This window comes from Biomphalaria glabrata, chromosome 11 (assembly GCF_947242115.1).
Source record: "Biomphalaria glabrata chromosome 11, xgBioGlab47.1, whole genome shotgun sequence".
NCBI classification, from domain to species: domain Eukaryota; kingdom Metazoa; phylum Mollusca; class Gastropoda; family Planorbidae; genus Biomphalaria; species Biomphalaria glabrata.
The window spans coordinates 30,220,944-30,248,805 of record NC_074721.1 but is presented as its reverse complement, the minus strand read 5'-3'; the positions used below and the strand labels follow the sequence as shown (position 1 = coordinate 30,248,805).

Here is a 27,862-nt window from a genome sequence, read left to right as displayed (position 1 = left end):
ATCTAGACTAGCTGGTAGTAGATGTTATCGATCTAGATCTAGTCAATCTAAATTCTAAATCATACTAGATCTATTCTAGATCTATAATCTATAACTAGCCTAGTTTGTAGGAGTAGGGTAATGTAGAGAATCATAACGTAATGACTAGCTAGACTCGAGCTAGATCTATTCCTATATAACAAGTTATCTAGATTTTGTAGATCTAGAATCCAGATCTAGATCTAGACTAGATATCTACAATGTCACTCAATGTGTTTTGAATCGATAGCTCTTCGATTTTTTTTCTATACAAATGAATACGAGAATCAGGAATGCACCAACATAATTAATTTCTACTCATGAACTTACCAAAAAAAAAAAAAAAGTCACGTTGGTGTATCAGCTAACTGACGGTACCAACCCGCCACTCCCTCACTCACGCGTTCTTCATTTCTAGACATCTAATTGCTATTAAGTACCAATCAACGTATAGATCTGGGCACATTGTGTTCACCCCACCTTTTCTGTTTCGCCCCTCTCACCACAGGTGGGCTTAGCGTGACCTCCGTGACCGCTTGTAAGCTAGTCTAGAGAGGAGAAAAAAAAAAGCATACGAAATGCGTAACGCGACGGGTTAAATGCGTATTTGCGTACTGGCGGTCATTTTTGGGAGATTTTGCGTAACGAATACGCATTTTGCGTAACGGTAGGCAGGTCTGGTCTTTAATAAAAATTATTCAACAACACAGAACTATCTACACTAATATTCAACTGTACAGCACCAAAACGTCAAGTGATTTAGCTTTGTATAAATGCACATTAGTATGTTCTGAGGGAGAATGGGGGTAGAGTTGTAACAGTGAGTTTTTGATAGTGTGTATATGTGTGTGCATAACTGATATGTATTACTGGTGGTGCCACTAAATATCCCATACCTCAGGCAGATTTTTAAAGGAGGTAACTTTAAGGGAAACAACTACCCTAAATTATTGAACATCCCAGGTTTACTACTACCAAATCTTAAAAAATGCATTCTTGTGACTTGTGCTTTGTTTATAATATAAATGTGTGAATTGAAAAAAAAAAATTTAAAGAAAATTATCACATTGCAGTTAATAACAGAACAACTAAAAAGTTTTACTGAACATTTAATGTATGTACATTCTCAGCAATTATATTCACCTCTTTCATTGATGTCAAGTTCTCCTTTGTTTCTCTTCTCACACATTGACAGAACACATCAAATGTGTCTATACAAATACAAACCTAAAATTTAGATTTTTTTAATACCATATAATAATAGGACAGAAATGTCAAGCATGTTTCTAATGCCAGAAGATGTCTTCAAACAAATATGAGAAAATGCCTAATGCTCTTAACCAGTTTGTAGCTTATGACAAATATGGACAATGTAAAAAAAAAAGCTGCCTAAATGAACACGTTGGTACTGATGAGAACCTGAGAACGCAATAAAGTTGCACACTCCATGAGTAGCTTGTCACGTACAAAAGGGAAGAAAAAATTGCTTCCTACAGAATGTGTATCACCTTGCCTGTCCATCATCTGCTTCTTCCTCTTCCTCACCTAAAGTAAACAAAACACCTCTGCTAAGTGTTGGATCTACAGACAAAGGCGGGGATACTTCTGTCTCGTCCTTGACCTCAAGCCTCACTTCCTCTTTCAATGTTGGTGAATTGTCAGGAACCGATATTTTTGAACAATGAGAAGGTCCATCAATGCCCTCATGTAAGTTCTCTAGCTTTGGTTTGATGTCTTCCTCTACTTCAATGTGCTCTACATTCTGTAAGATAGAAAATGTTTGCTATTTTGTTTTATAAAAATTAACATGAAGTCAAATTATTTGCCATTTTAATAAAATATAATAATAATGCCAACTAAAACTTAATGGCCATATCACAAGGTCGTCAGGGTTTGCAAAGACCTTCCTCCAAAGAACAGTACCAAGATGAAGAAAAGGTAGACAGATAAAAGCAATGGTAAGACAAAATTAAAGAATGGACAAGCCTGTCATTGAATGAGTTTCTATCCTAGGAAAAAACAAACGAATGGAGAAAGGCTGTTGATAGATCATATTTGGTTTCCCAACAGCTCAACAGAATTAGTTTAAGATGGGGTATAGTGAAAAAAAAAAACTCAAAGGATTAAAATTGTGACCACTAGGTGTTTGAAGTGGATGCTAGCTCATTTACTGGATGCCAAATTCACAGAAAGACAGCAAACATTAGTGTTTGATCTACTCTATTTTTTCCATTATGGTAACTCATGGTTCTCTGAAGAATTTCTGAGAAACAGATTCAAAAGAAATCCAAGCATATTGAGAAAAGTGCCAAAGTTACAGAATGATTTCTATCATGTTTCTTGTGACTTTTGATGTTTGTGAAGAGAAAAGTCTGCTTCAATTATATTAGCATTAAAGAACAATCATATTTCATGCAAATGTTACCACAAGATTCATAAATATTATTTGAAAGTTAGACAACTTTATGATATCAGTCTATTAATAATAAATTTCAACAAAAGATTGTGTTGTACCTAACACATAAAACACTTACTTGTAACAAAGGCACAGGTTGATGCAGGGAACAAAAGTCTGTGTTCAGTATCACAGGAACAGGACGTCCACACTGACTATCAGCAAATGGGCATGGCCTGTACAACACCTGGGCTGGGTCATGCAGTATGTCTATCAAATGTTGGTTAAGGCCAAAAACAAAATCATTCAGCGTTTGGATTTCTTCTATTCTTCAGTGATATCTAGCGGCTACCAGCTATTGGTAATAGTACAACTTCATCTACAAGGAGAGACTTTTATGACAGCACAGAGTTTATCATACACTACAATTAATTTTTTCCCATTTAGACACTACTTACACTCAGGAAAATGACTAGTGGGGCAGAATTTCATAATAAAATAGCATTGTATAAGGTTTTGAAGTGTATGAATGCCTCAAAAAGGATACGCTTCTGGCAAAATTTACTGAGAGGAACCACTCTGCTGTTACATCTCAAACCTTCATCTACAAAGACACACTTATGATAATGGGCTGCTGATTGTGTTGTAGCTCCTTCTGTCATCTGCATGCGACGTTCTGTTGCTTGTTTTTGAAGAAGCGCTTCCTAAAATATAGATGTTAATAATTACATAGTAGGACAATGATGACTGGGGTTATTGTGAACAACTAAATTATAAAATATTAAGTCATTTTACAAAATTAAAATGTATACTTTCTTTTAAAAAGTAGACATTGTTCTAATTATTGTTTTGTTAAACTAGAAACGCTACACTCAATAACTATAAACAACGCCAATACTATAACGCCAGATTCATGAGTCCATTTATTTACACACTCTCACAGTATGAGGTTACACACAACACTATGATATGAACTTTATTACCAAGGGGAATAGCTCTACATACTAACAAATACATACACATAAACACAATGTCAACATGTTTAATTGTAAAAATTTTATGATTATTTTAGAGTAACCTATCTTTGCTTTAAAGACTATATCAAAATTTTGGCAATGTAGAATAATTAATGTCATTGACTACATTTAGTGCATAGCATACATATTTATTGGTTAAGACATTTATAGAAAAGATATTTGATTTAATACAAGTTTAAAACTGCAAATCTTATATTCTATATGCATTATATATTTTAAAAATCTATGTAATGAAGTATTTGATAATTCCTGTATAATATAATTTACAAACATTCTTTCAGGAAAAAAAAGGAATTCCTTTAGATGATCAAGATAATAGATTTCAATAGTTCAATTCTTAAACTTTAATGGTGAAAAAAAAAGTAACAAAAAAGAACATGAATCTTGGATTTAAGTGTGTTTTTAAATTGCATTTGTATAGGTAATGTTAATTTCTTGTTTTATTCCAGTTTACTTTATGAAACAAGTCTCTGAAACTTTTTATGCCATGAGACCAAACTGTCAGTAATGTTAAGTTTTACATCACTTTATAAAAAGCATTTTTGATTTTCTTGATGATTAGTTTGCCAAATAAATTTTGTTCAAGAAACCAAGGCACTGATAATGATCAATAACACACCAAATGATAATTTAAAAAAAAAAAAAAAACAATAACAAACCTTTCCAAACTTTTTACGATATCGCTTCATAGCACAGAGTTTATCATACTTGTTTCTTTGACGAATGTCATTCTTATAGAGTTTCATGCTTCCTGAACAAAGGACAATGAAAACTAAGGTTTATTAGAACTAATTTATACTCAGAAGCATTTTTATGTAGTTTTCGAAAAATTGTGCACATTGTAAGAAAAAATACCCCTGCGTCTATGGTACCTTAGTTAAAATGGTTAGTTCAAGATTTATTATTTTGAAGGATTCATCTATCTACTGTCTACCTACTGGGGTTAGGTGGATGAGAAATACTAGAAAGACTATAATTTTGAACTTTTTGGATGCCCCTAGTCCACCCAATTCTAATGGATACATGGCATACGTTGGGGGAATAAAGATGTTTGGTTATTGTGCTGGCCACACAACATGCTTGTTAAATTTTCATTAAGCTCAGTTACATATCTTACACCTGGGGGCACAGTGGCTGAGCGGTTAAGTGCTTGGCTTCCGAACCTGGGGTCCTGGTTTTGAATCTCTGAGAAGAATGGGATTTTGAATTTCTGGATTTTTAGCCTAAGTCCACCCAACTCTAATAGGTAACTGACTTTAGTTGGGGAAAGTAAAGGTGGCTGATCATTGTGCTGGCCACATGACACCCTGCCCAAGAAACAGATGACCTTAACACCATCTGCCCTATAGATCAAAAAGTCTAAAAGGGGAACTTTACTTTTTTAAAAATATCTAACAAATGATTATTTTCAAGTGCCTCTTCTGTGTGAGGAGACTGAAAGGAGTTGGATTACATAAAATCCTTAAACTAATTCAAAGGAATTCCATGAAGAATAAAGTATCTCTAGAATTAGACAATGCTTTAAACAGTTCATTAAAATACAATTTAAAACTCCACAAACTTGAACTACATACCATATCTATCTCTCTCAGATTGAAAAGACTCCAAGTACTCCCGCCTCTTACTGAACAGTACATGTTTCAATCTTTTAAACTGATCAATGTACAAAGCCTGCAAGCGTATCAACTTGTCTCTCAATATTTGGGCTACCTCCTCGGCTGTATAAATTCCTGCGTACCTGAGCAACAGTTAACATTTACATTCAGAAAAAATCTTAATAGAAGTGAAAGTGTAGATAAGGAAAGCTACAGTCAATGTCAGAAATTAAGGTATATGGATGAAATTCATTCTCCTAATGCCTCTAGATCACAAGGTCTGAAAGTGAAACTTTAATGCACCCAGCACAACAAAACTGTTTTAGTTTCACAAGCAGCTTTCTAGACATCAAGATGATCTTTCCTTTGTGTTCCTCATGTAGCATAGGGCCTCAGTAAAAACATGCCACTCGCCACGGTCGCTTGCTAGTTTTTTTAATGGCTCTTTCCTGTCCTCTTGGCTTCATATAGTATGCGTCCCCACATTCTTTTAGGTCTTCCTATGGGGGTTCCACTCTAAGGCCTGTCTAGCCCTGTTGTTGGTATCTTTTCTAAGGGTGTGACAAATCCATCTCTAAGATCTGCACCTCTATATTTCACTGTCCACCCATCTCCCACAGTTGGGGGTTTTCTATTTTGTCATACCAGTGTATTTTCAAGGTATTTCTCAGACATCTGTTGCTTAAGGTCTTACTTTTTTTGATGAGGCTTCAGTTGTTATCCATGTTTCCTAATGGATCCAGCACAGCACCCAATTGTTTTAGTTTCCCAAGCAGCTTTGCAGACTGATGGAAGCCCTCAAATCCAAAAAAATACCATAAGCATAGATCAGAACCTACAGTTATTGTGTCCAAGCAAAGTAAACAATGTCGTACACAAGTTGTGTCAAGTGTGAACCACTTTTAACATTCCAATCAATAAACAAATACTTTACTTGAGAATGTCCTCTTGGTCACTGTCTATGCTCTCTGCATCTGTGTCTTCATCATCCCTCCAAAGTTGGTCTAGTAGATGAAGATCACTCTCTGAATCACTGGAGCTTGCATATTCTAAGCATATAGGGAAAAATAAAAATAAACTGGACATGTTTGACTTAATAAATGCTTCTTGTTTATTGCGGATACAACAGAATACTGTCAAATAATTTATTTACCAGACTTTACCTACTAGTTATGCTCAGTATTTTATTAATTTAATAATTCTATTATTGCCACTACTGGGTATGCTTTGTACTTCTAATTCTAATTCACAAGTTATGGACAGTAATTTGATTTTTGTCACTGCCTATAATGAGTAATTTAAATACTGAGGCCCTAATTAAGCTTAAAACACAAGAAGGATGTTTTTTTTAGGTGTTGCCAAAGTCAAAATTATGGAAGATAAGTATATATATTTTTATGAAAAGTCCAGAAAGCGCTCAGTGTATATATGCCATTCTTGGGAAATTATATATATATATATATAATTTAATATTTTTAATAATTAACATTTTTATTTTCTTTGAAGGTATTAGTTTGAAATAAATATATACACATTTTTGTTTAGAGTTCTCTTTCCTTAAGAGTTGGCTTTTTATAACCTAAAATAATAGTTATGGGCTAAGAGATATTAAAAGAATATTCATTATGGAATACACATTATGGAATACAAAAAGAAGGTAATATAAATGTTTATTTCATAATGTAAACAGTTTTATGTATACCCAATGCTTTACTTGCAATACTGTCGCTGTGTGACTTTCCTCTGCGATGTTCATTATTGGCCACTTCAAGAGCACCATTGTTCCCAGAGACAAGTTCTTCAAGCAAACTCTCTGTTGTCTCTTTCGGTTTCCTTTTACGCGCAAATTTATGTCTGGCCATGACAGACTTTTTGGCATGTTCAGCACAGTATCTGTCAATGAGAACATAAACAAGAGTTTGTCAAGCTTAACTCTTTCTCTCCTAACCGATGATATCATCGTTGATTTTATCCCATTATGCAGCCTAATCAACGATACCATCTATGCTTAAAAAGTCAGTTATTTTGTTATCTTTCCTTACTTGCTTTTAATTGCTGACAAATAAATCTTGAGTAGTTTCCCCTTTGGAAAAAAAATATGGATGTTTTTCCTTTTGATTGTGTTTTTACCAAAAAAACAACAACACTGTTTTTAAAGAATGGGGCTAAAAAAGGCTCTATTTTTCTATATTAATTTTTACAGGCGGTGTGACTTAGGATAGTGACCTCAAGACAATTAATATAAATGTTTTATATATGTTATATAATAAAGTTTTGTAAGAATATAAATAACTATCATAAAAAAAAGACATTATTTAATTAGGATCATAAAAGATTGCCTAGATCTAGCTTTAAGGGAGATTTGTCCACAGTAAATATGTTTTAACTTTGAAGTTTCGCTATCCAAAATAAACTTTTATTTTTGTTTTATAAACATCAATTTAAATTATCTTAAAAGGGTGTGCATTTTCCTTTAATTGTATACCAAATATAACATTTTCTTATAACAAATAAAGTGTTATTAAAGTTTAATCATGAAAGAGTAGTGGAATATATATATATGAGAAAATGGAATAATTCCGTCGGAACATGGAAAATAATTACAGAGAGAAGAGTTAAGAAGCTATTTGTGTTACCAATCTTGGAATCCTTATGTTGCATCACATTTTCTACCAAGGTAGCACAAGCACATATAAATATGTCAATTTAGCTTTAATGTGTACCTGGAAGGTAATTCTTTTTTATCTGCTTTACCATTAAGTCACCATGACCCATTTGTAATTTTCTTTAATAATATTTTACAGATAAACTAGAATGTATCACATCCATTTACATAGACACAGTTAAGCTTAGAAAATTAAAGCAATCTGCATATTCTAAAATATATAAAACAAAATATGTTGGGACATTTACAATGATTTTTTTTTTATTATCTTATATCTTAATGTGTTGTTTTTTTTTTAAATGCATATTTGATTTTTTAGTCATTGAGACAAACTAAATAACCCATTTCAAATGACTAATTAAATATCAGGTCAAAGAATGTCTATGCAAGACAGTGAGTCAGGTTGTTTTGTTGTTTTACACGTTTCAGATGTTGGTTTAGAATTATTACATTCTATCCCAAACGTCCTGTGGACAGTGGGGGATGGCTGTGAGCAGGGTTCAAACACAGGACCGCTGAGACAACAGTCCAGACCCCCATACCACATTACCAGACAGCCAGGGGTAATAGTCCTTGAGCACTAGAATGAAGATATATTAAAAAATATCGAAGATGTTGGATGTTCTTACAACAATATACCTTTAAGTAGAAATAAGTGCTGTAATTCAGGAGAATAAAACTGATCATACCCATCTTTTCTGTCTTGCTTTGGAGCAGCTACTGGACATCGCTTGCCAGACTTTGTCATAAATGTGCACTGTTTAAAGGGTGCTGTCTTATCTTCCAAGATATGTCGGATGCAGTATTCATACCCATCCATACAATTCTGCATACATACTCTGTGTGTGTACTTACAAAATGAACCATCTTTAACACCAGGCTGTTCTTTAGCCTTTACCACTGGTGCTTTATAAACTTTCTGCATTTGTTATTCACTAGAAATATAAGGAATAAAATTGATCTAGTTCAATCAAATGAATAAAGTTTATTTTTTTAAAAATTGTATTTATGTTATGTTTATTTGTAAAGTTTGTTTTCAACCAAACACTTCATTCTGAAAATGTATGAATTGTATGCTGCTAGCATAAAAAACAACAACAAAAAAAAACAACAACAATGTATAGAATGTAGATCTATTATGTCAGTGGTAATGGTTTAGCTTTCAGTATAATGTTAAGTATTTTTTTCCTCTTAACCTTATACAAATATCTAGACTAGAAGATTTTATGATTAATTATTATATTTCTTAAATGTAATATATATATATTATATAAGAGATCTGATATATATATTAGGTTATAAATATATGTACTTTGTAATGTAGATAGAGAAAAGTAGATCTATGGTATAATATTGTCTAGAACTAGTAGTACCAGAGCCAGAAGTATATTTAGTAGATATATATGTATCATCTGTATCTAGTCATGTAGTCTAATACAGAAATGAGTAATCTGGTAGAGATCTATCATCTTAGTCTTGTAGAGATAGGTCTAGACCAGGGGTCGGCAACCTTTTGAGTCGGAAGAGCCAAAAATTAACAATTTACTAAATTACAAAGTTTTTAAAGAGCCACAAAGTTTTTAACTGCCAACTATAAATAGTACTCGGATAAATAAAGTTCTTTGATGAATAAAAACGAATCTATTTATTCATAAGAAACAAAATCTACTTATTTATATATGACTAATGTTTTTCACAAAAAATTAGATAAGATATATATACAAAAAATTAGATAAGATATATATACCCCTTCACCTGTTAGTAAGAGCAGTTTCGCCGGGCTTAATATCTAAGCTACACGAGCAGACCAGGTGCTGGGCTTAGTTGTCAGAGGCTATTTGAGCTGGTCAACATACATGTGCCAAGAGCACAGATTGAATAGTTTTCACTTGTGCTGCCTGAGACGCATAATGGGCATCTCTTGGAGGAACCATGTCTCCAATCAGGAAGTTTTGAGATTGGCCAATATGAATAGCATGTATGCTTTCCTGACGCAAAGAAGATTACGCTGGCTTGGACATGTCACCCGCATGCCAGATGGTGTAGAATCCTGAAAGATATCCTATGTGCTGAGCTTGTGGATGGAGTCAGACCCAAGGGCCGCCCAATAGAGATGTCTGCAAGCGAGTCATGAGAGCCGCAGGCATCAGCGAAAGTATGTGGGAAAACATAGCCAAAGACCGGAGATCATGGAGACAGACTGCGTGCTGGACAATCCTCGCTGAGAACAAAAGAATTGAAGCGGCCTTAATCAAGAGGGAAAAATAAGAAAGCTGCCCTGTCCGCTAGCCCTGAATCAGAAGCATACACATGAGAATTGGCATGATTAGCCACACCAGATTCTGCCCCGTCTCAAGATTAAACCAAAACCAGTGACTCTTTTGGGCGCATCCATTGCCTTTCGAGACAAAAGGAGCCATATATATATATATATATATATATATATATATATATATATATATATATATATATATATATATAATGTTACATTTGAAGACATGGGGAGGGGTGCGGTGAAAAGCAAGTACAAGTGGCTGAGAGATTGAGTCGGTGCCTAATCTTAGTTAATCGATTCAATTAATTTTCAATAGAATAAATAATATTTGAGTTTGAAACTAAAGACTTTTAAGAGTTCAGGTCATTGATTAACATGCATGACTAGGTTAACCGATGAAATGTGCAGGACAAAAATTTTCTTCATTTTTGAAGTAACATTTGTAATAGCTATAAGATATGATCTGATAAGTTCTGATCTGATAAGTTCTGATCTGGTGTCAAGGATTTTTAATCTATTTGTTCAAGATCTAGATTTTTTTATATAGTGGATAAGGTACTCGACACTGATGAACGATGTTGATTAACAAGTTTAATAATAATGAAGGGAACAGTCAAATGTCATCAAGCTAAATCTCAACATCCATAAAGTAGTCTATTTTTCGCTAATCTTCCTCAAATCCTAGATCTAGTCTTGTTTTTACTAGTCGCGCCATTGTCTCTAATTGAGTCTATGTATAAAACCTGGTCCTTTTTAAGAAACAAATAAATTATCAAACTCAATTCCTAATGGTGTCATAACAACAGTCACACTACTCAGTTACTTAGACTAGTCATATGTGACTGTTGTAAGTTAAAATTAAGCCTGAGTAGTCTGAGTTATAAGAGTCATAGAGTTGAGTGTTAGTCTTTTACAGTGGAACCTTGAGATACAAGCAGCATTGATAGCAAAATTTCTGTTTGTTTTATGAGCGACAATTTGAGTTATGAGCTGAGCTTAATAGCTAAAACCTATCGACAATGATCGTGCGAAATCGGATCTTTCCGTTCTCACTTGGAATAGGAACCATAAAAATGGGGAGAAGTTGCCTCAGCCACTACTTGGACAGCAAAGTGTGTACACTGTGATCTTGACCATTCGTACGTATCACATTGCTTAACAAAGGCTCACCTCTGTAGTGTGAGGGTTGTAGCTATCAAGTTTAGTGATTTTAATTGGAACAATGTGTACATGTATTTTGTGCTTCATGGGTCCCAAGAAAATTAACGTAAGTGCAAAGTCAAGTGATACGAAGTGTTTTGTTTATGCTGTGAAGTCATAGCCTTAGTTCTGTGCAGTAAACTTCTCCCTCCTCACCCGCATTCGGTAAGCCATAGTCATCAGTCACCCAGGTATTAATCTGTACTGTTGAATTAAACTCGTATCTCAAGGTTCCACTGTACTAGATCTAGTTACTAGAGTGTAACTAGAGTCTAGATTCTAGAAAATCTAAATCTATATTATGTACTCTCACAGGTGGCCATTTTGGATCTAAAAACACATTTGACATCAAAGCAATTTCCTGTTCAGGTTTTACAAAACTGAAATTAAGCATGTCCTAAGAAAAGACATTGCTTTATAACTGAGTGTTTGTATGACATTTTCTTGAGTTTATTCTAAAGATAAGAGGTTCTTCTAACAAGTGAATAGCAGCTAGTGGAAAAAACTTTTTTTTTCTCTTACCATGTCCAAAATATTTTAATCAGAAAAATTAGAAATTTTCAAGGAAAAAAATTTAGATCACTGTACATATATATTTTTTTAACCATACACTTAGAAAATTTATTCAGCTCTCCAATGATACCAAATTTATTACAAATACAGGAGTGAATGACCCTTTAAAACTTAGCACATTTTTTTCATGTACTAAAATTTCACTAAGGTCGGGATGACCTTTAATCAATACTACCTGTTTTTTTACATTAGTAAAATAAAATTAGTTTACACTAAAACATGTAAAATTGAATGCATCACTTCTTTATACCAATATCATTGATTATTAACATAAAATATAATAAAGATCTGTATGCTTGGGAGTTCTTTTGGACAGTCGATGTCGAGACAAAAAGCTAAAATTAAAATCTTTAAATCTAGATTTTTAAAATATTCTTTCAAAGAAATATACTTAAATAGATCTAAATTTAAATCTGAAGATTCTTTTTCAAATCTACACAATTGTTCTATAAAAACTAGATAGATCTAGAATCTAAATCAATTTAAAAGCTTAAATATAATTAAGGGGAAGGCTAATAGTAATATTGTTGAAAACTTGACAACTGGGAGCATTTTTCTTTTTACACTCTTACTCTTACACGTCTTAACTCTAGTCACACTGTGACTGACACTCTAGTCTAGTCTAGTGATACATTATTCATTACTCAATTTTAAATTTATTATTTACTCATGATTACTCACTGGAGTCTGGTGTCTCTAACACTCACTCTAAGTGTCTCATCTAAATTTAAATCTCTAGAATACTCTAGATCTAGACTAATCTAGAGTTAGAGTAGAAATGAGTAGTAAATAGAATCTAGAGTTAGATAAATCTAGACTCAAAGACTGTCACTATCGTGACTATGTCACAGTAAGTCGTAAGTCAGTATAGTATGTCTGTCTCTTCCAAACTCTTGGTCTTCACTCACTTTTGTCTTACACTTGACCGAAGTCTGCGTAGATCTAGATCTATATTATAATAATAATAATATTAATTATTAGATCTAGATCTAGTTACTATATATCATTATTAGACATTATTACTATAGATCTAGTAGACCCTAGTAGTAAATAAGTAAAAGTCTAACTGATGAGTAACTCTACTACTCTCTAGACGTCTAGACTCTAACTCTACTCTAAGTAGTCTAAGACTCTAGATTTTAATTATTATTTTTTTTTTTAGTAATCTTGATTTCTAGAGACAGACTCCGTCACACACACATAGATCTAGAAAGAAATCCAAACTTACATTAGTCAGGACATCGTGTTTCACTGTTACTAGATCTAGGTTAATCTACTTTCCTAGGCCTAGGCTATGTCAACTATGTGTGTGAGATGTGTTCACAATCGAACCATTCTAACCTACATTTCTTTAAGGAAACAAAAAAAGTAAAAGCGGAAGTGGCAAATACAAAATAGCGGATTCTGTTTTACGGGTCAAAGTTGTTGAAATCCATTACCATGACATATTAGCCACATCAAAACAAGTAACCCTACCGGCTACCGTGGTGCTGATGATGCACAAGGCCGGCCTTAGGTATAGGCAAATAGGCAACAGCCTATGGCCTCTGATTAGTGGGAGCCTCGCACAGGACTAAAAATATTTTTGGATCAAATCTCAAACATAGCATAAAGTTCATAAAGCTCTAGAATATTGCTCTATCAGTTTATATGCCTGCTCTTTTTCGTGCATTTCTGAGCCGATTTGTCAATGGCAGAAGATTCTTAATCAAAAGCACTAACATTCTGTCCCTCAATCAAATGAACTTCTGCATGGAATATTGCCTAAAAATGTGTACACCAATCATCACATGGGTTCTCATAGCTGACTTAATTGGTTACAGTGGCGTAGCTAGAGTATATGATGCCTGGTGCGGTACCTTATCTTGATGCCCCCCCCCCCCAGAAAAAAACAAAAAACTAACTAATTAATAACAATGCAAAACCTTACTTTTTTGTTCAAAATAATATGCATTCATTAATCAAATATTGTTAATTCTTTCATGACCTTAATGATCTTTCATAACCGCAGCATTATCATAGCCTTGACCCCTGCAGTCCATTATGTCTAAGCCATCCGAACGCAATTTCTCTAGAATCATGTCAGCGATTCCAGCATCATGCTTGTCCTTTGTGTCAATGAAGTCAACACAAGACTCACGAACCTGCAGCCCGTCATTATCCATGACAACATACCGTAAAATGTGGGAAATTTGATCCAGCTTTGAGATGTCAGGTGTACTGTCAAAAATAATAGAGAAATATTTGGCTTGTTTTATTTGCTGTTTGATTTGTTTTTTAGCGTGATCCCCCAATATTGTAATAAATTCATTTTGTATCTGTGGAGACATGTATGTATTCGGTCTGGAACAAAGCTTAGTTCGAAGCACATGCTCCCTCAAGAGTGGATCGTACTTTGATAGTAATTTTACTAACTCTCCAGGTTTTCGTCTCTTGTATAATCAAATATTGGGCCTTGTTGTCAATATTGTTCCCTACTCTCAGGCGAACTTCAAATTCCCTCCAAGCAAGCGATGACTGAATGTGAGCTCTGCTGGTCTCATGTTTTTCTATTTTCGGGGATAACCTCCACCACTCATTGAATCCATCTTTGGATTTAAATGAAGATTTGGTACTTGATCTTGTTGAGAAGAGTATGCAGGGGAAGCAAAATAAGGATTCTTTTGTTGGCGAATAACACATCCACTTTCTAAGAACTTTCTCGCCGTTTGACATTTACCGGAAAAACCAAACCTTTGAAAGCTTTCTAGCCTTTCCTTTTGCTGATTCTTGATGTCTAAACGCCTCTCTGAATTGACTGTCCATATGCTGAACTGTTTCAGATCCTTGAGTGACAAGGTGTATGCGAATATTATCTGTGATGACATCAGGCCAATCTCCAATGTCATTCAGTCAAGAGTTTATTATCATGCTTTCTGTATTGTTTACACTGTCTGATGGTTCTGCTTCTTCAGTATGAATTCTGTGTGCTCTCCTTTAGTCTCTAGAACCTGCGGTATTGAAGTATTTTCTTCTTTTCAGGATGTCGGCCTCATCATTTTTTTCTGCATTCAATGATAACCGTCTCATTTCGCTTTGTTGCTTTTAATTGTTCAGTTAATTCATACCCAATAACAGCTCGCCTATAGTCGGTGGACTCTGGCAATGATGTGACTTGAAATTGTCTCGATGCTTCTTTAGACTTAAGAAATTTAAGAAACGCACCTTACTGCGGTCAAAGAAACTGCTTTATGCGGATGACATTGTCCTCTGGTCAACCGGCAAGAAAGCCGACCAAATACAGGCGGCATCACAAGCAGACCTCCAAACCATCTCCTCGTATTGCGACAAATGACAGATTCAGATAAACGTTGCCAAAACGACCTGGTCCCTGTTCAGCCTAGGAATCGACATTCTTAAGGCTCCATTTGAGCTTCAACTCGTTGGGCTGCGACTCCAACGTGAAAGCACGACAAATATCTAGGGGTGACACTGGATAGAAAGTTGTCAATGCTCCAGCACGTCCAGGATGTTGAAAGAAAAGCCTCGGAGAAGTTAGCGTTACTAAGAAAGCTGGCCAGCACAAAGTGGGGCGCCAAAGCTGACATGCTACGCACATTGTACTTAGGGGCAGTCAGATCACAAATTGAGTACAGCTATACAGTTCAAGTATATGCTAGTAAAACTGCCCTCGAATCACTCGACCGAGTACAATCACAGGCACTAAGGTTCATTTGTGGCACCTTTCGGACAAGCTCAACAAACGCTGCTGAAATCTTAACAAACGTGGCCCCTTTACATTTAAGGAGGGAGAGGGTGGTACTTACGGCGTATGAGCGCTATAAAAGTGGCGACTATAGGCTACCCACCACAATCTTAGTGCAACAGTAGAGAGAGAGGAGCGGCATAAAATGCGATCGTTCCTCCATATTGCGGTCAATTTGTCAAAATCAGCTGGACTCTCCACTGACAGAATCCCAATTAGAAGGATTAGTACTTGCCCTCCGTGGAGGAGAAGCCAGCCCCACAAATAAGCATGTCCCTTATAGGACAAGAGGGAGCCACCAAAAGGCGATTAACACCTGCCATACTCCAAAACTTGGCATCATCTACACTAAAGTCCTACCCATCAGATGCCATTTTCTGTTATACCGATGGGTCGGTAATGAGGGACCCCGATAGATCTGGGTATGGGGCCCTTATAGTCTACCCAGACTGGACAGAACCAGAGATGCCGATGTCTCCGTCTGAGCTTAAAAGGGTTTTGAGGCGCCAGCCAGACTAGTCAGTCTTGAGCATTGTTCATCATTTTGTTTACGTTACAGCATTACAAAAATTTACAATTAACTAGTTAGTTAAAAAAAAACAAAGGTTAGCTTATTTAAAAATATTGACATTACAATAGAATTATTTCCAAAATTAAACTATAAAGAATCATTAAGAAATGAATAAACTAAGACAATTGTTTACAGCTAGAGTTTAGAAAGATATTTGTAAACTCAATATCTAGATTAAACCAATGGACTAAACAATGAAGTAAAAAAAGGTTGGCCTATCTTCTTTATATTACAGAACATCGATCAGTGTAGTAACAACATGTACCGTGTGTCCGAAATAAATCTAGTAAATTAGATTCAAACTGTTCTATACCTTACATTGTATGGAAGAAATAGTCAAGGAGATGAAACAAAATAGCGACATGACTAGCTTATAAATCGTTAGTTCATGTTTAAAATACAGTAGTTTATGTTTGTTCGTGTCCATACAATTAGTCGTTTTTACTGAAAAGCTCAGGGAAATAGGAAATTAACACACACTGGAGGAATTTTGGTGCCCCTCTCCACTTGGTGCCCTGTGCGGCCCGCACCACCCGCACATTGGTAGCTACGCCACTGATTGGTTATGATGTAGCACTTTTGTGAAAAGAAAAGTAGGATACATAATTTAAATAGTCACCACCGAAAGCTTCAGAGCTAACTACATGGTTCTTCCATAGCCCAAAATTTTTCTATAGGCGATTACAAAATCTAAATCGACGGTTTGTAACATATAAAGGAAAACAATGTCACTTGATTGTGGCTCGAAACATCCACGAACGCTGTCTAAAACTGGGCATCACTAACTAGCTTCTTGGTTTTTCCATTATAGAGGAGCCAAACCATTAACGATTGCTTCAAATTTAGTTCTTCCCATTTTTATTTTGGGTCATTCTTTTTTACATTTTTTACATTTTTATTTTGAAAAACTGCATGATAGGCCTATGCAGAAGTAGGCTGCGAATTATTCTATCGCATAGATATTTAAATATTGGAGAAGTACCTTAACGGAGGCTTACTAGGAACTTCCAGTTGAAAATTATGATCAGCATTCAGATGTTTGGTTTAATCCACAGGTGCGACAGAAAATTGTGATCGACGTTTCTGGTACTAAGGTAGCCTACTGGTACTTTTAAGCTTTCAGTTAAAAAAAAAGATTTTAAGATAAAAACGTGAAACTGATCGACTTTTTTTTTTTTTTACGAAAGCGGGAAATTGGCCATCTTGCCCGGATATTTTTTGAAAAGCGGACAGACGGTTCAAAGCAGGACTGTCACGCCTAAGTCTGGATGTCTGGTCACCTTAGCGTGATGCAGTTTTCTGTTCGGGCTTCTATTAAAATCTATTTTTGGTCTTCTGCTCCTTTCTTTCTTTTATTTTCTTTTATTATATTTTTTTTTTTTGGGGGGGGGGGGGTAGCTTATTGTTTTTATGATGTCTGTTACGTGCGCAGCAAAGCGTGAATGTGGAGGGTGTGAATGTGGAGGGTGTGAATGTGGAGGGTGCGAATGTGGAGGGTTGGAATGTGGAGGGTGTGAATGTGGAGGGTGCGAATGTGGAGGGTGTGAATGTGGAGGGTGTGAATGTGGAGGGTGCGAGTGTGGAGGGTGTGAATGTGGAGGGTGTGAATGTGGAGGGTGTGAATGTGGAGGGTGCGAATGCGTGTTGAAAGAAGACGAGGAGGAGACGAGGTTATGATTGACATACTGTTATTTGTTGAATCGAGATTAAAGTCCTCATAATCTACTATAGATGAGTCTGTTTGGTGTATGATTATATTATAAGGGTCCCTTCTGCTCGTAACAATGTTCTTTGTGACTCGACTCGACATTAGGGAAAACATTTTTTTTGTGAGACATACAGGTTCAAAAAGTTTTAATGGGAAGCGCTAAGAATTTTTATTTTAGGGGAGGGGGTGGTAACTTTGTAAACAGTGGCGTAGCAACCTTAGCACGGTATTGGGAGTGGGGATCTTTGCGCCCGAGCCTATACATCTAAAAGGCGCCCACAGGGGTTCTTGAAAGACAAAAATGAGTTGACTGTAAGAATAGGATTATAAAATTATTGCAAAATTTTATTCAGAATCTATTTTGTATTTATCGTTATTGTATTAAATTTCTGACACTAAAATAAATCGACAGGGGCGGAGTGGCTATATGAGCACTCGGGAAAATGCCGGCGGAGCGTTACTTAAATGGGCTGGTGTCTAGTTCTCATTGATACTTTAGATAACATGGACTGTGCAACTAAAATAAATCAAGCTGGAGAATTGGCTAAACTTAGCTGCTAAACTAACAAACTACAAATAAGCTTATTATCTTCTCAAATAGGCCTATTATTTTCTCAAATAGACCTATTATCTTCTTATCTTGTACGAGCTAAATTACAGACGTTTCTCTACAAAAAAAAAGAAGATAATTACGTCCTAAGTGCTAATCTGCTCTAGTCGTGCATGGTACTTAGAATCGTAAACTCTGCTTAGTCATTGGTTTTTCTTTCTAATTCACACAACCCGGCATCGGAGATTCCCTTGTTAGCTCCAGCTTCGGAAACCAGACCAGTTCTCATAAACTAGAACTTGTTACTTTATGTTTTTGAAGCCTTTCCCGGCATCTATATTATACCAATCAACATGAAATCTCTTAACATTACATTTAAGGTTTCGAAATAGCGTTCAGTTTTGGAAAGACAGAATCTAATGACCAGTCGATTCTAAAAGGCTATCATTGTTTTAATAGTTCATCTTAACATCCGAAACAAAAAAAGAAACACGTAGCAGGAGCTTCCAGGAAGCAACCAATCCAACCGTTCATTTCGTAACTAAACATGGACGCATACTTGGATTTGAATGGGAAAACGTGTAGAGATCACGTTTGACCTACTTTTAAATATTGACACTTGTCACAGCCCCAAATCCTGCTGACAGTGTCACTCAATTTTATCACAGCATTAGTTATTATTTATTTATTTCATCCCAATTAGTTTTTCCTTTTAGGCCCGATTTCACCACCAAACCCCACCTTTTCCTCTTCTCGCTAGACTGAGTTCACCTCATTGGCGACAACGTGGCCACGAGTTTTCGCTTATCTCCCCTTGACCGGGGGAAAGATAAACAATCCTAGTACGGGCGCTGGTCATTGGCGCCATGTGTCTGACGTTCATGGTCGACACCATCTGGGCAAACCTACCCATCCCACACTTCCGGACATACTTCATTTTCTGTGGTACTCTTTTCTCCACCACTACCCACCAGTCTCTGGTACCTCTCAGATGTCTGCCTACTTGGTGCTATCTGCCCCTACTGGTCACTATATGCCTACCTGACGATATTTGCTATTGGATACAACATACCTATTAGACACTACGTACCTGAGACCACGTGTCTATCCGAGACTTCATAACCTCGCCTACTCATCGCAACTTACTGGACTTATCTGTTTTATAACGCTGCCCACGGCTTAAATATCCAGCAAATCTTTAAGTTTTTGAATCTCCCTCCATTGTTTGTTTTGTTGCGTGCCTGCTTCAAATATATCTCTGACGGCTCAGTCATGTTCGCCCTCAGAATTTTGTGTTGGGGGGTACAAGTTGCCACCTATGTATCAAAGTCGTAGCATCAACCTTTTTATTACAGAGAATAATAAAGAAAAGAACTGGTGCCCCCTCATTCCCCCTATTTCCATGCCTATGCAACATTAAGTTCACTGTTAATACTTGTTTCATGCAATTAAAAAAATACAGCAAAAAACTAACGTGAACAAACTAGTTATTGTACACGTTGGTAAGTTTATCCCTGCGGCCCGTGCACCCCATCGGTTGATCAAACAAAAATGCAAACGCTGCCAAAACTGTCAATAACTTTACTACTGAACTGCTTCTCGCTTCGATGGACAAGCCGGCGATGAGCGCTTATCTTGCAGTTCTGATATTCTTCTGTACGTTGCAGCTCTTGCATCGTTTTAGGGTGACGACAAAAAAGGTTAAACTAAACATTATTAGTGCTTGAAATGTGGGGCGTTAATGAAGAAACTAACGAATCAAGATACGGAATGTAAAGCCTTGTTCTGTAATAATCTCAAAATCCAAACATTTTGGTTTTTACTCGGTGTATCTGTCAACTGCAAATTCTCGGCAGCGCCAACTCATTACCAAGTTTGTCTGCCAGCAGTGTCGCCTTACTCAGGATGAAGTGTTCCTCGGCATAATTAAGTTGGTTTTTGATTATGTCATTAATGTGACTACAGATATGCTAAGTTAGACAGACGGCAACATCATAGAAACTAGTTCAAGAATAATTGACGAAAATTAAAAGACAAATCAGAAACACATCAGAAGCAGGTACTGATTACGTATATGCTGTTTGTCTGGTTTGAATAACAGTCGTTATTTTTAAATACGCGAAAACAGTTGTGACTGAAAGCGCGAATGAATTCGTATTTCTCTTTCCGTCGTGTCTCACACAAAAGAGATAAATTTAGCACTAACGCCCTCGATTGGGACTGTTACGGAAGAAATAGATAATCTTTTTGATAACAAACAACATTGCGCACATCTGAAACATCATTCAGATCAATTATAACGTTTAAGTCTGTGGGACGCGCAACGGACTATGTCTGCTTTTGGATATTTTTCACGAATACTTGCCTAAACACAATGCTACCCATCATGGCCTTGGCCGAATATTTATTTAATTTCTAGACTGTACTTAATGTAGTCGCTGACAATGACGTTAGACGCAATCAGTGAGTCTCTCTTTACTACAAGGACAAAACCAATGAATTCTTCTCGAATACAATCGCAATCAATAAATCCAACGCTTAAACACATCTATTCAGTGCACCAACCAATGTAATCCTCTTTACAGACTCACTTTCCTGCCTGCAAGCTCTCGAGAGTTCCGAGTCATGGAACTGTGGAATCAGAGGAAACGAGAAGACCGACAGTTTGGCGAAGCCAGGTACGCTTTTAGACCCACCAGAGGAGCCGCAAACAAACTAGAGTGCAAAAGCGAGGATTTGTGAATGGATCAAGTCCAAATAGTACAAAACTGGAACCATTGTAGCACGGGACGGGAAGTCTGGAAAGTTCTCAAACGCCCAAACAGGAAAGACTAATGGTGGCAGCTTGACAGAAAGGATAAAGCAATTTTGGAACGATTCCGCACTGAACACTGTCCAATAGGAGCCTAATTCGCTAGGATCCGAGAGAACCACGATCCCAGATGTCGACACTGTCACACAGTAGAACACATCCTTTACGAGTGATCAGAAACATAATCGAAGATACTAGTCCTGAAACTTATAGAACTGGTGCATGTGGGGTTCTTGCTTTGTACGGAGACAAGCAAACCCTACAGAACACTGACATATACCTGGACCTTGCTGTAACGAATTAATCCCAGTATGGAACCTTAGTGCATGGAGGCTTTCAAATAATAAAGCACACATGGTCGGACATAACTACAGATGAGCCTATTCTAGTTTATTACAATAATAGCTTATCCTTATTAACTTTATTTCAGTGAAAGCACTATATGTTAAGTTGCTTCCTAGCAGAAGTTAATTGATTTGAAGGTGTAAAAAAACTGGCTAAAATGTGGTTACTCAGAATTCAGAGGGGTGAAGGTACATGGTCAGCCATCAGTTCGTATTGTAACATAAATGCACCTTTTCAAAATTGATTTTTTAAAATAAAAATAAATAAAGATATATACAGCGTTTTCTTGATTTTTTCGGGTTGTCCCATCTAAGACCGCCCGCGAAAGTCCAATTTCCGTGTTATTTTATTTTATATAAGCACAGTATTTTTGGATACAAGCAGTAGGCCTATCACAAGACATCCCCTAACACTTTAAACCTCTAATAACTATACACTAGAGGCCACTGCGAACGCTGAAAGAAGCTTTTCGAAAACTATTTACCTATTTACTATAAACAATGTAACAGAGGCGCCCCACGGAAACGCTTCAACGACAAGCCTTATTTGTTTGCAAACAAAGAAATAATAGTGTGAGCAAGTCAGGAGAGATTGAGAAGGAGCGAGGTCCGATTGGGTGTAAGGGGAAGGGTGCGACACGGGGCCATGCAGTGGCATGGGGGGGGGTGAGTATGCTTCTATCTATATTGGCCAGAAGGCAGCCATCACGCTAATGGCCCATTGCAATGAACGAGAGACGTTAAGTACTGAGACAACAGCAACCATCAAATGAACGCCGAGATGTCTTTAATCCTCTGGAATTTATTGGGAGACAATTACAAGAAAAATGCAAAGAGCAGAACCTAGACCTATACGCTGCCTTTGTGGACCTCACCAAGGCTTTTGACATGGTCAGTCGCGATGGTATGTGGAGAATTTTGTCCAGGCTCGATTGCCCATCTACGTTCCTATCAATTCTCAAGCAGTTTCATGTGGGACAAAAAGGCCAGATCAGACACAATGGTGACCTCTCTGATCTTTTCCCAATAGAAAATGGAGTGAAGCAGGGCTGTGTACTTTGTTCTGTTGTCACAGATTAATAATAAATTACTGTAGACGTTATTAAATAATAATGATACTGATACGAGATTGTCTTTATCAAGGTAGACATATATAACTAACTTTTTATTTTCGTCCGATCCTTTGCTTTCGCACAAAACATAAAAAACAAACAATGACGTAATATCATATAATATTAGCACATAGATCTACTTGCTCCTACTCTATTCGCTATCTTCTTTGGCGTAATGCTGGTTCAAATGAGGCAGCAATTGCACGAAGGCATCTACATACGGTTTCGTTCAGACGGCAATGTGTTCAATCTTCGACGTCTACTATCCCATACCAAAACAAATGAGATGGTCATAACGGAGCATCTATATGCCGATGATTGCGTCCTGCTAGCTCACAATGAACATGATCTCCAGAAAGCGGTAAACGAATTTGCATACGCTGCCGCCACTTTCGGTCTATCTATAAACCTCGAGAAAACAGAAGTCATGTTCCAGAAGTCACCCAATAATACTTACTCAGCCCCAAGGATCACCGTAAATGGACAGCCCCTTAACGCCTCACTTTCAAGGGAAGTTGATAACCGTCTGGCCAGGGCCAGTAGCGCTTTTGGACGCCTTCAGGCGAGAGTTTGGAGGAACAAATCACACCGCCTGCCTACAAAAACCAATGTCTATCAGGCGGCATAGTGTCAAATGACTCCTCACTTTCAAGGGAAGTTGATAACCGTCTGGCCAGGGCTAGTAGCGCTTTTGGACGCTTCAGGCGAGAGTTCGCTCCGCCTGCCTACAAAAATCAATGTCTACCAGGCGGTGGTTCTCTCAACCCTTCTATATGGCTCTGAGACATGGACACTATACAGAAAAATACTAAGACTTCTTGAGCGCTTCCACCAAAGATGCTTGCGCTCCATCATGGACATACGGTGGTAAGACCGCACTATAAACAGCGTTGTCCTTGCGAACGCCTGTATGGACAGTACAGAGGGACTTCTTATGGTCCGGCAGTTACGCTAGGTAGGGCACGTATCCCGTATGGGAGACGAACGTATGTCAAAGGCAGTCTTTTTTGGTTAGCTAAAAGGTGGTCGACGTAACAGAGGCGCCCCACGGAAACGCTTCAAAGACCAGCTTAGGCGTCAACTTTCCTTGGCTGACATAGAAGAGAGCACCTGGTTGCATGCGGCCTCAGAACGAGACAGCTGGAGGTCACTCACGAAGGCCGCGGGATGCACATTTGAGACCAAAAGAAAATCCGCTGCCGAGGACAAACGCAGACGGCGAAAAGAAAATCTAAATCGACCACCTGCGGACAATGGTTATGCTTGCCCTGGATGTGGAAAAATATGTAGGTCACAGCTGGGGCTGCGCAGCCACGGGAAATACTGCATTCCTCGCTAATCTTCGGACTGAAAGACAAGCCTTATTATTATTGGGAGATAATTACCACAATATCTGTTTTACATACACTATAGACTTTATACCAATTTTTATACCAATATCCACTTCTATATGCAGTAAATATAAAATAATAAATGTGTATTTTGTATTTTGATGACGGGGTGGTCGAGTGGCCTGTAATACATGAACTTTTGAAGGAGTATTTGAGTTCTTAATGTTGCACATTTCCACGCGAAGAACATAAACCACAATTTTAATATGAGGAGAGAGAAAGCATATGTCGTCCTTTTGCCTGCACCAGATTTGCTGATTTCCATTTCGCCAGGGCTATGAAGCCTTTTGATTTTAACTTGTATATATATATATATATATATATATATATATTATATGTACAGGGCCGCCGCGAGGGTTGTGGCCGCCTGCGTGCTAAATTTTAAAATGCCGCTCCCCCCCCCCCCATTTTTTTTTCTAGCAAAAGAAATGTATTACAATTAAGCTGGACCAAAAGCACCCGTTGATTTAAATCCATTTTTAATAGAGCTTTCCATCTTTTTCTCCTTTCATATTAACACCGTTGTCGTATGTCGTTTTTTTTTTCCAATTTTGTATTTTTCTTTTCTATCTCTACGTTAATAAGGTCTTCTCCAGTTGTATCAGTCATTGGGCGAAACCCCAGAAAATGTTCATGTATTTTTACATGAGATGTATAAGAACCAGAAGCAATACTAATAGGGATTAGTTCGGTATGAGACATATCTGGTGTAGAAACATGAGATGTATAAGAACCAGAAGCAATACTAATAGGGATTAGTTCGGTGTGAGACATGTCTGGTGTAGAAACATGAGATGTATAAGAACCAGAAGCAATACTAATAGTGATTTGTTCCGTGTAAGACATATCTGGTGTAGAATCTAATTTTTTTAAAAGTAGGCTATTTGTGTGCTAATCATAGACATATATATATAGACTGGACGATAAAGAACAAATTATTATCGGAAATATTTGGGAAAAGATAAGTGTGTAGATCCACATCACAAACCTATATATATTTGCCTATGTCTATGATTATAAAACAAAGACAAAATATTGGGAATATGGCAGTTTTGCACTTTTCAAAACTAAAGATCAAAGGTATATATTGGCTGAAATGTTAGTCCTAGAATTTATAGCTCAATCGCCGCCATTTTTTTTTCACATAGATATAGTACATAAAACATATTGAATCCCCCCAAATAAAAATAACTTCCTACTTCCAGTCTATATTTATTTATGTCTATGGTGCTAATACAATTTGAAGGATTTTATTGTCTATTTCACTGAAACTTTGAACTAGCCGCCAGTATTAATGGATACAAATACCATTTTGTGTGTGTCCAATGAACTATTTGTGGATCCTTTCAAAACGAGACACTGCCGATAATATGATAATATGAAGGATTGCTTAGGCTACTTGTCAAAATCATGGATTCTTTAATGCGTTGCATCTGTTGCTTTCTTTTCAAGAGAATGATTTTTTTTACATATTTACAGATTATCTCGATCGTATTTTGAACAGATGTGCATTGTATCCATTGCATTGTATCCACAATCATCTGACATACGGCGGATTTATCCAACTAAATTAAGCAACTCAGCGCTGAATTATTTGAATAATTCTAAGAACAAGTCATTTATTCAATGACTTCAAATAAAACATATTAAAGCAGTGTTTCTCAAACATTTCGGGTGGCGACCCCTACAGAAAATGTTTTTCGCGTACCAGCCCCCTTGAGAAGCTGGGGACCGAGAAAAGCGATATAAAAGGAGCCCGTTTTTTTTTTTTTTTGGAACTAGTGTTGCCTATTTAATTTATAAGCGTTGTAAAAAGTTCTTTCTGAAGATAGAATTAAACAATAGACGGGTTTCCTTTCAAGTCGGTCTGATTTCGGGGTTGGGCCCCTGCACTGAGCGTATCCCAGGTTTTTTAGCTTCAGAAATTCTTTCTCCAAGCATTTACACCTTTTTTCTCGTAATAAGTAGAAAGAATATAAAAAGGCCAATGTTAATGAGTTTTTTTTAGAACGCACTATTCATCATAGTACAAAAAAAATCTAGTAATAGTAGTAATAGTAATCTAATTTAGTAATAAAGAGGCAGCCCTAGTCAATAGTATTATTCGACATATAATATATATATATACAGCACACGGACGTCTGTAATGGGCGTGATCTTTTTTTAAGATAATCTTCTTCACACACACACAATATATATATATATATATATATATGCCAACTTACATCCCCCAACCCGACCCCCGAAATAATTCCTGGCTACGTCCATGTTTTCTAGGGTGTTGATTTTTCATGCTAAATGTTTCGGAATCATTAGTTAAGTTTATTAAACTTAAAGGCCAAATCTTTCATATAGAACAATTACAATACAGTATGTAATGTAGTTAAAGGGCCAATAGTACAGTATGTACGTAGGTACTATTTTTTGTAACAAAATAAAGCATACAGCGTGATGTGGTTCGGTATATATAGTCTACCCTTTCGCCGCCCTTACAGATCAGGGCTCCGCATATGACACTCGTCGAGGACCCTGACACTCTGCTGAGCCCACTCCATGCTGTAATGTCACAAGGAAAGAAAGAGAACTCGTACGAACTTTTCCAATCATATGGAATGTATCTTTCAGAGTATTTCATAAGTTTGTGTTGTTATATAGTCTATGTAATTATAGGTAACGGATGAGGGTTTTATATATCATTGCTACTAGACTACTTAAGTCTTCTTTCCTGAGCTGTCTCTAAATTTAGTGATTTCTCTAATGGTATTACTCTAATACTGTAGTCCAATGTAAATATTCATTTGTTATAGATCTCACGGCTCAATCTGTTCTACTTTTTATACGTTTTCTTTACTTGAAGGGGGCCCTGTGTAAAAGAGTGTTTATTATCTTAAGATTTATGGAACGGGCCAGCTTAGATTAAGCTTTAGACCTACATCAGATTTTAATGGTGCATGTTACATTTCATAAGAATAGGAGTGATACACATCAGACGTCACATTCAAAACGAGGTAAACGCCGTAATTTAGTGACGAGAAATGACTTCTTCCCAGCCTAACAGAAGTAAGAAGGTTGATAAGAAGGAATGTTTTGATTTGGTAGAAACTGTTCTGAAAAAGCTACCTGGATGGTGTCCATGAAGAGATGATAAATTTAGTTTGATGATGATTCTGTCTAAACACACAAGGCTGAGCCAGATAGATTGTCTAGATTCTAGATTCTACTTGTGAACGGGTCGATAGAAGCTGAATAAACTGTTTCGATGGGGTACTTTAAAAACTAAAAATTAATTATTTTTAATTTCATTGTTATAAGTTTATTTTATCATTAATTTTTAAAATCCATTCTTCTAAATGTGTTTAGCAAATTTACAAAACTGGTGTCAGAAGTGGGTTCCATTTTTGCTCATTGGAAAAAAAAAAAGATATGATTTAGCCTCAATAACAGTGCGATTAACTATAACAACGGCAGTAATTTCGTGACCTAAAACTAAGGTCTTGAATCTTTCAAGGATTTTTGTTCTTGTTATTTTAGTATTATTACTAAATTATTATTACTTGCTTTTATAGTGTGTGTGTGTGTGTGTGTGTGCACTTTATTATGATCCTTGACCAAAAAGAAAGAATTTGCGCTAGGAATGAGATTGAGAAATGGGTTCGTCAACAACTCCTTGGCCCGGAAGGCTTTTATCAACTAAATAATCTTTTAATATATATTAGTCTATATTTAATCTATATTTACTATATTAGTCTGGAGGCCGAGTCCATGAGAGATCCCTCCATACTCCTTCAATGTACCACCACTAAGCGTGAGGCGGCCGCCACAGCAGCATGCATCCCCAGTGAGAAATGGCGTGGCGAATTGAACACTATAA

The 27,862-nt window shown here is 36.6% G+C and overlaps 1 protein-coding gene across 3 annotated transcripts; it reads right to left on the bottom strand.

Moving 5' to 3' along the window:
• Nucleotides 1-1,111: 1,111 nt before the first annotated feature.
• LOC106067888 (KAT8 regulatory NSL complex subunit 2-like) lies at nt 1,112-27,862 on the bottom strand. Of its 3 annotated transcripts, none has more exons than XM_056045666.1 (9): nt 27,730-27,862; nt 8,400-8,645; nt 6,748-6,938; nt 5,980-6,094; nt 5,025-5,188; nt 4,110-4,201; nt 2,961-3,117; nt 2,553-2,683; nt 1,112-1,780 (listed from the first exon to the last, which is right to left on the bottom strand). In XM_056045666.1, the coding sequence occupies exons 2-9, from the start codon at nt 8,633-8,635 to the stop codon at nt 1,523-1,525; spliced, it is 1,344 nt and encodes a 447-aa protein (XP_055901641.1). In that variant the 5' UTR covers nt 8,636-8,645; nt 27,730-27,862; the 3' UTR covers nt 1,112-1,522. The 3 variants fall into 3 exon arrangements, with proteins under 3 accessions (XP_055901641.1, XP_055901640.1, XP_055901642.1); XM_056045665.1 differs by lacking the exon at nt 27,730-27,862 and adding an exon at nt 12,987-13,145; XM_056045667.1 differs by lacking the exon at nt 27,730-27,862 and adding an exon at nt 12,987-13,145 and having other exon boundaries at nt 6,760-6,938.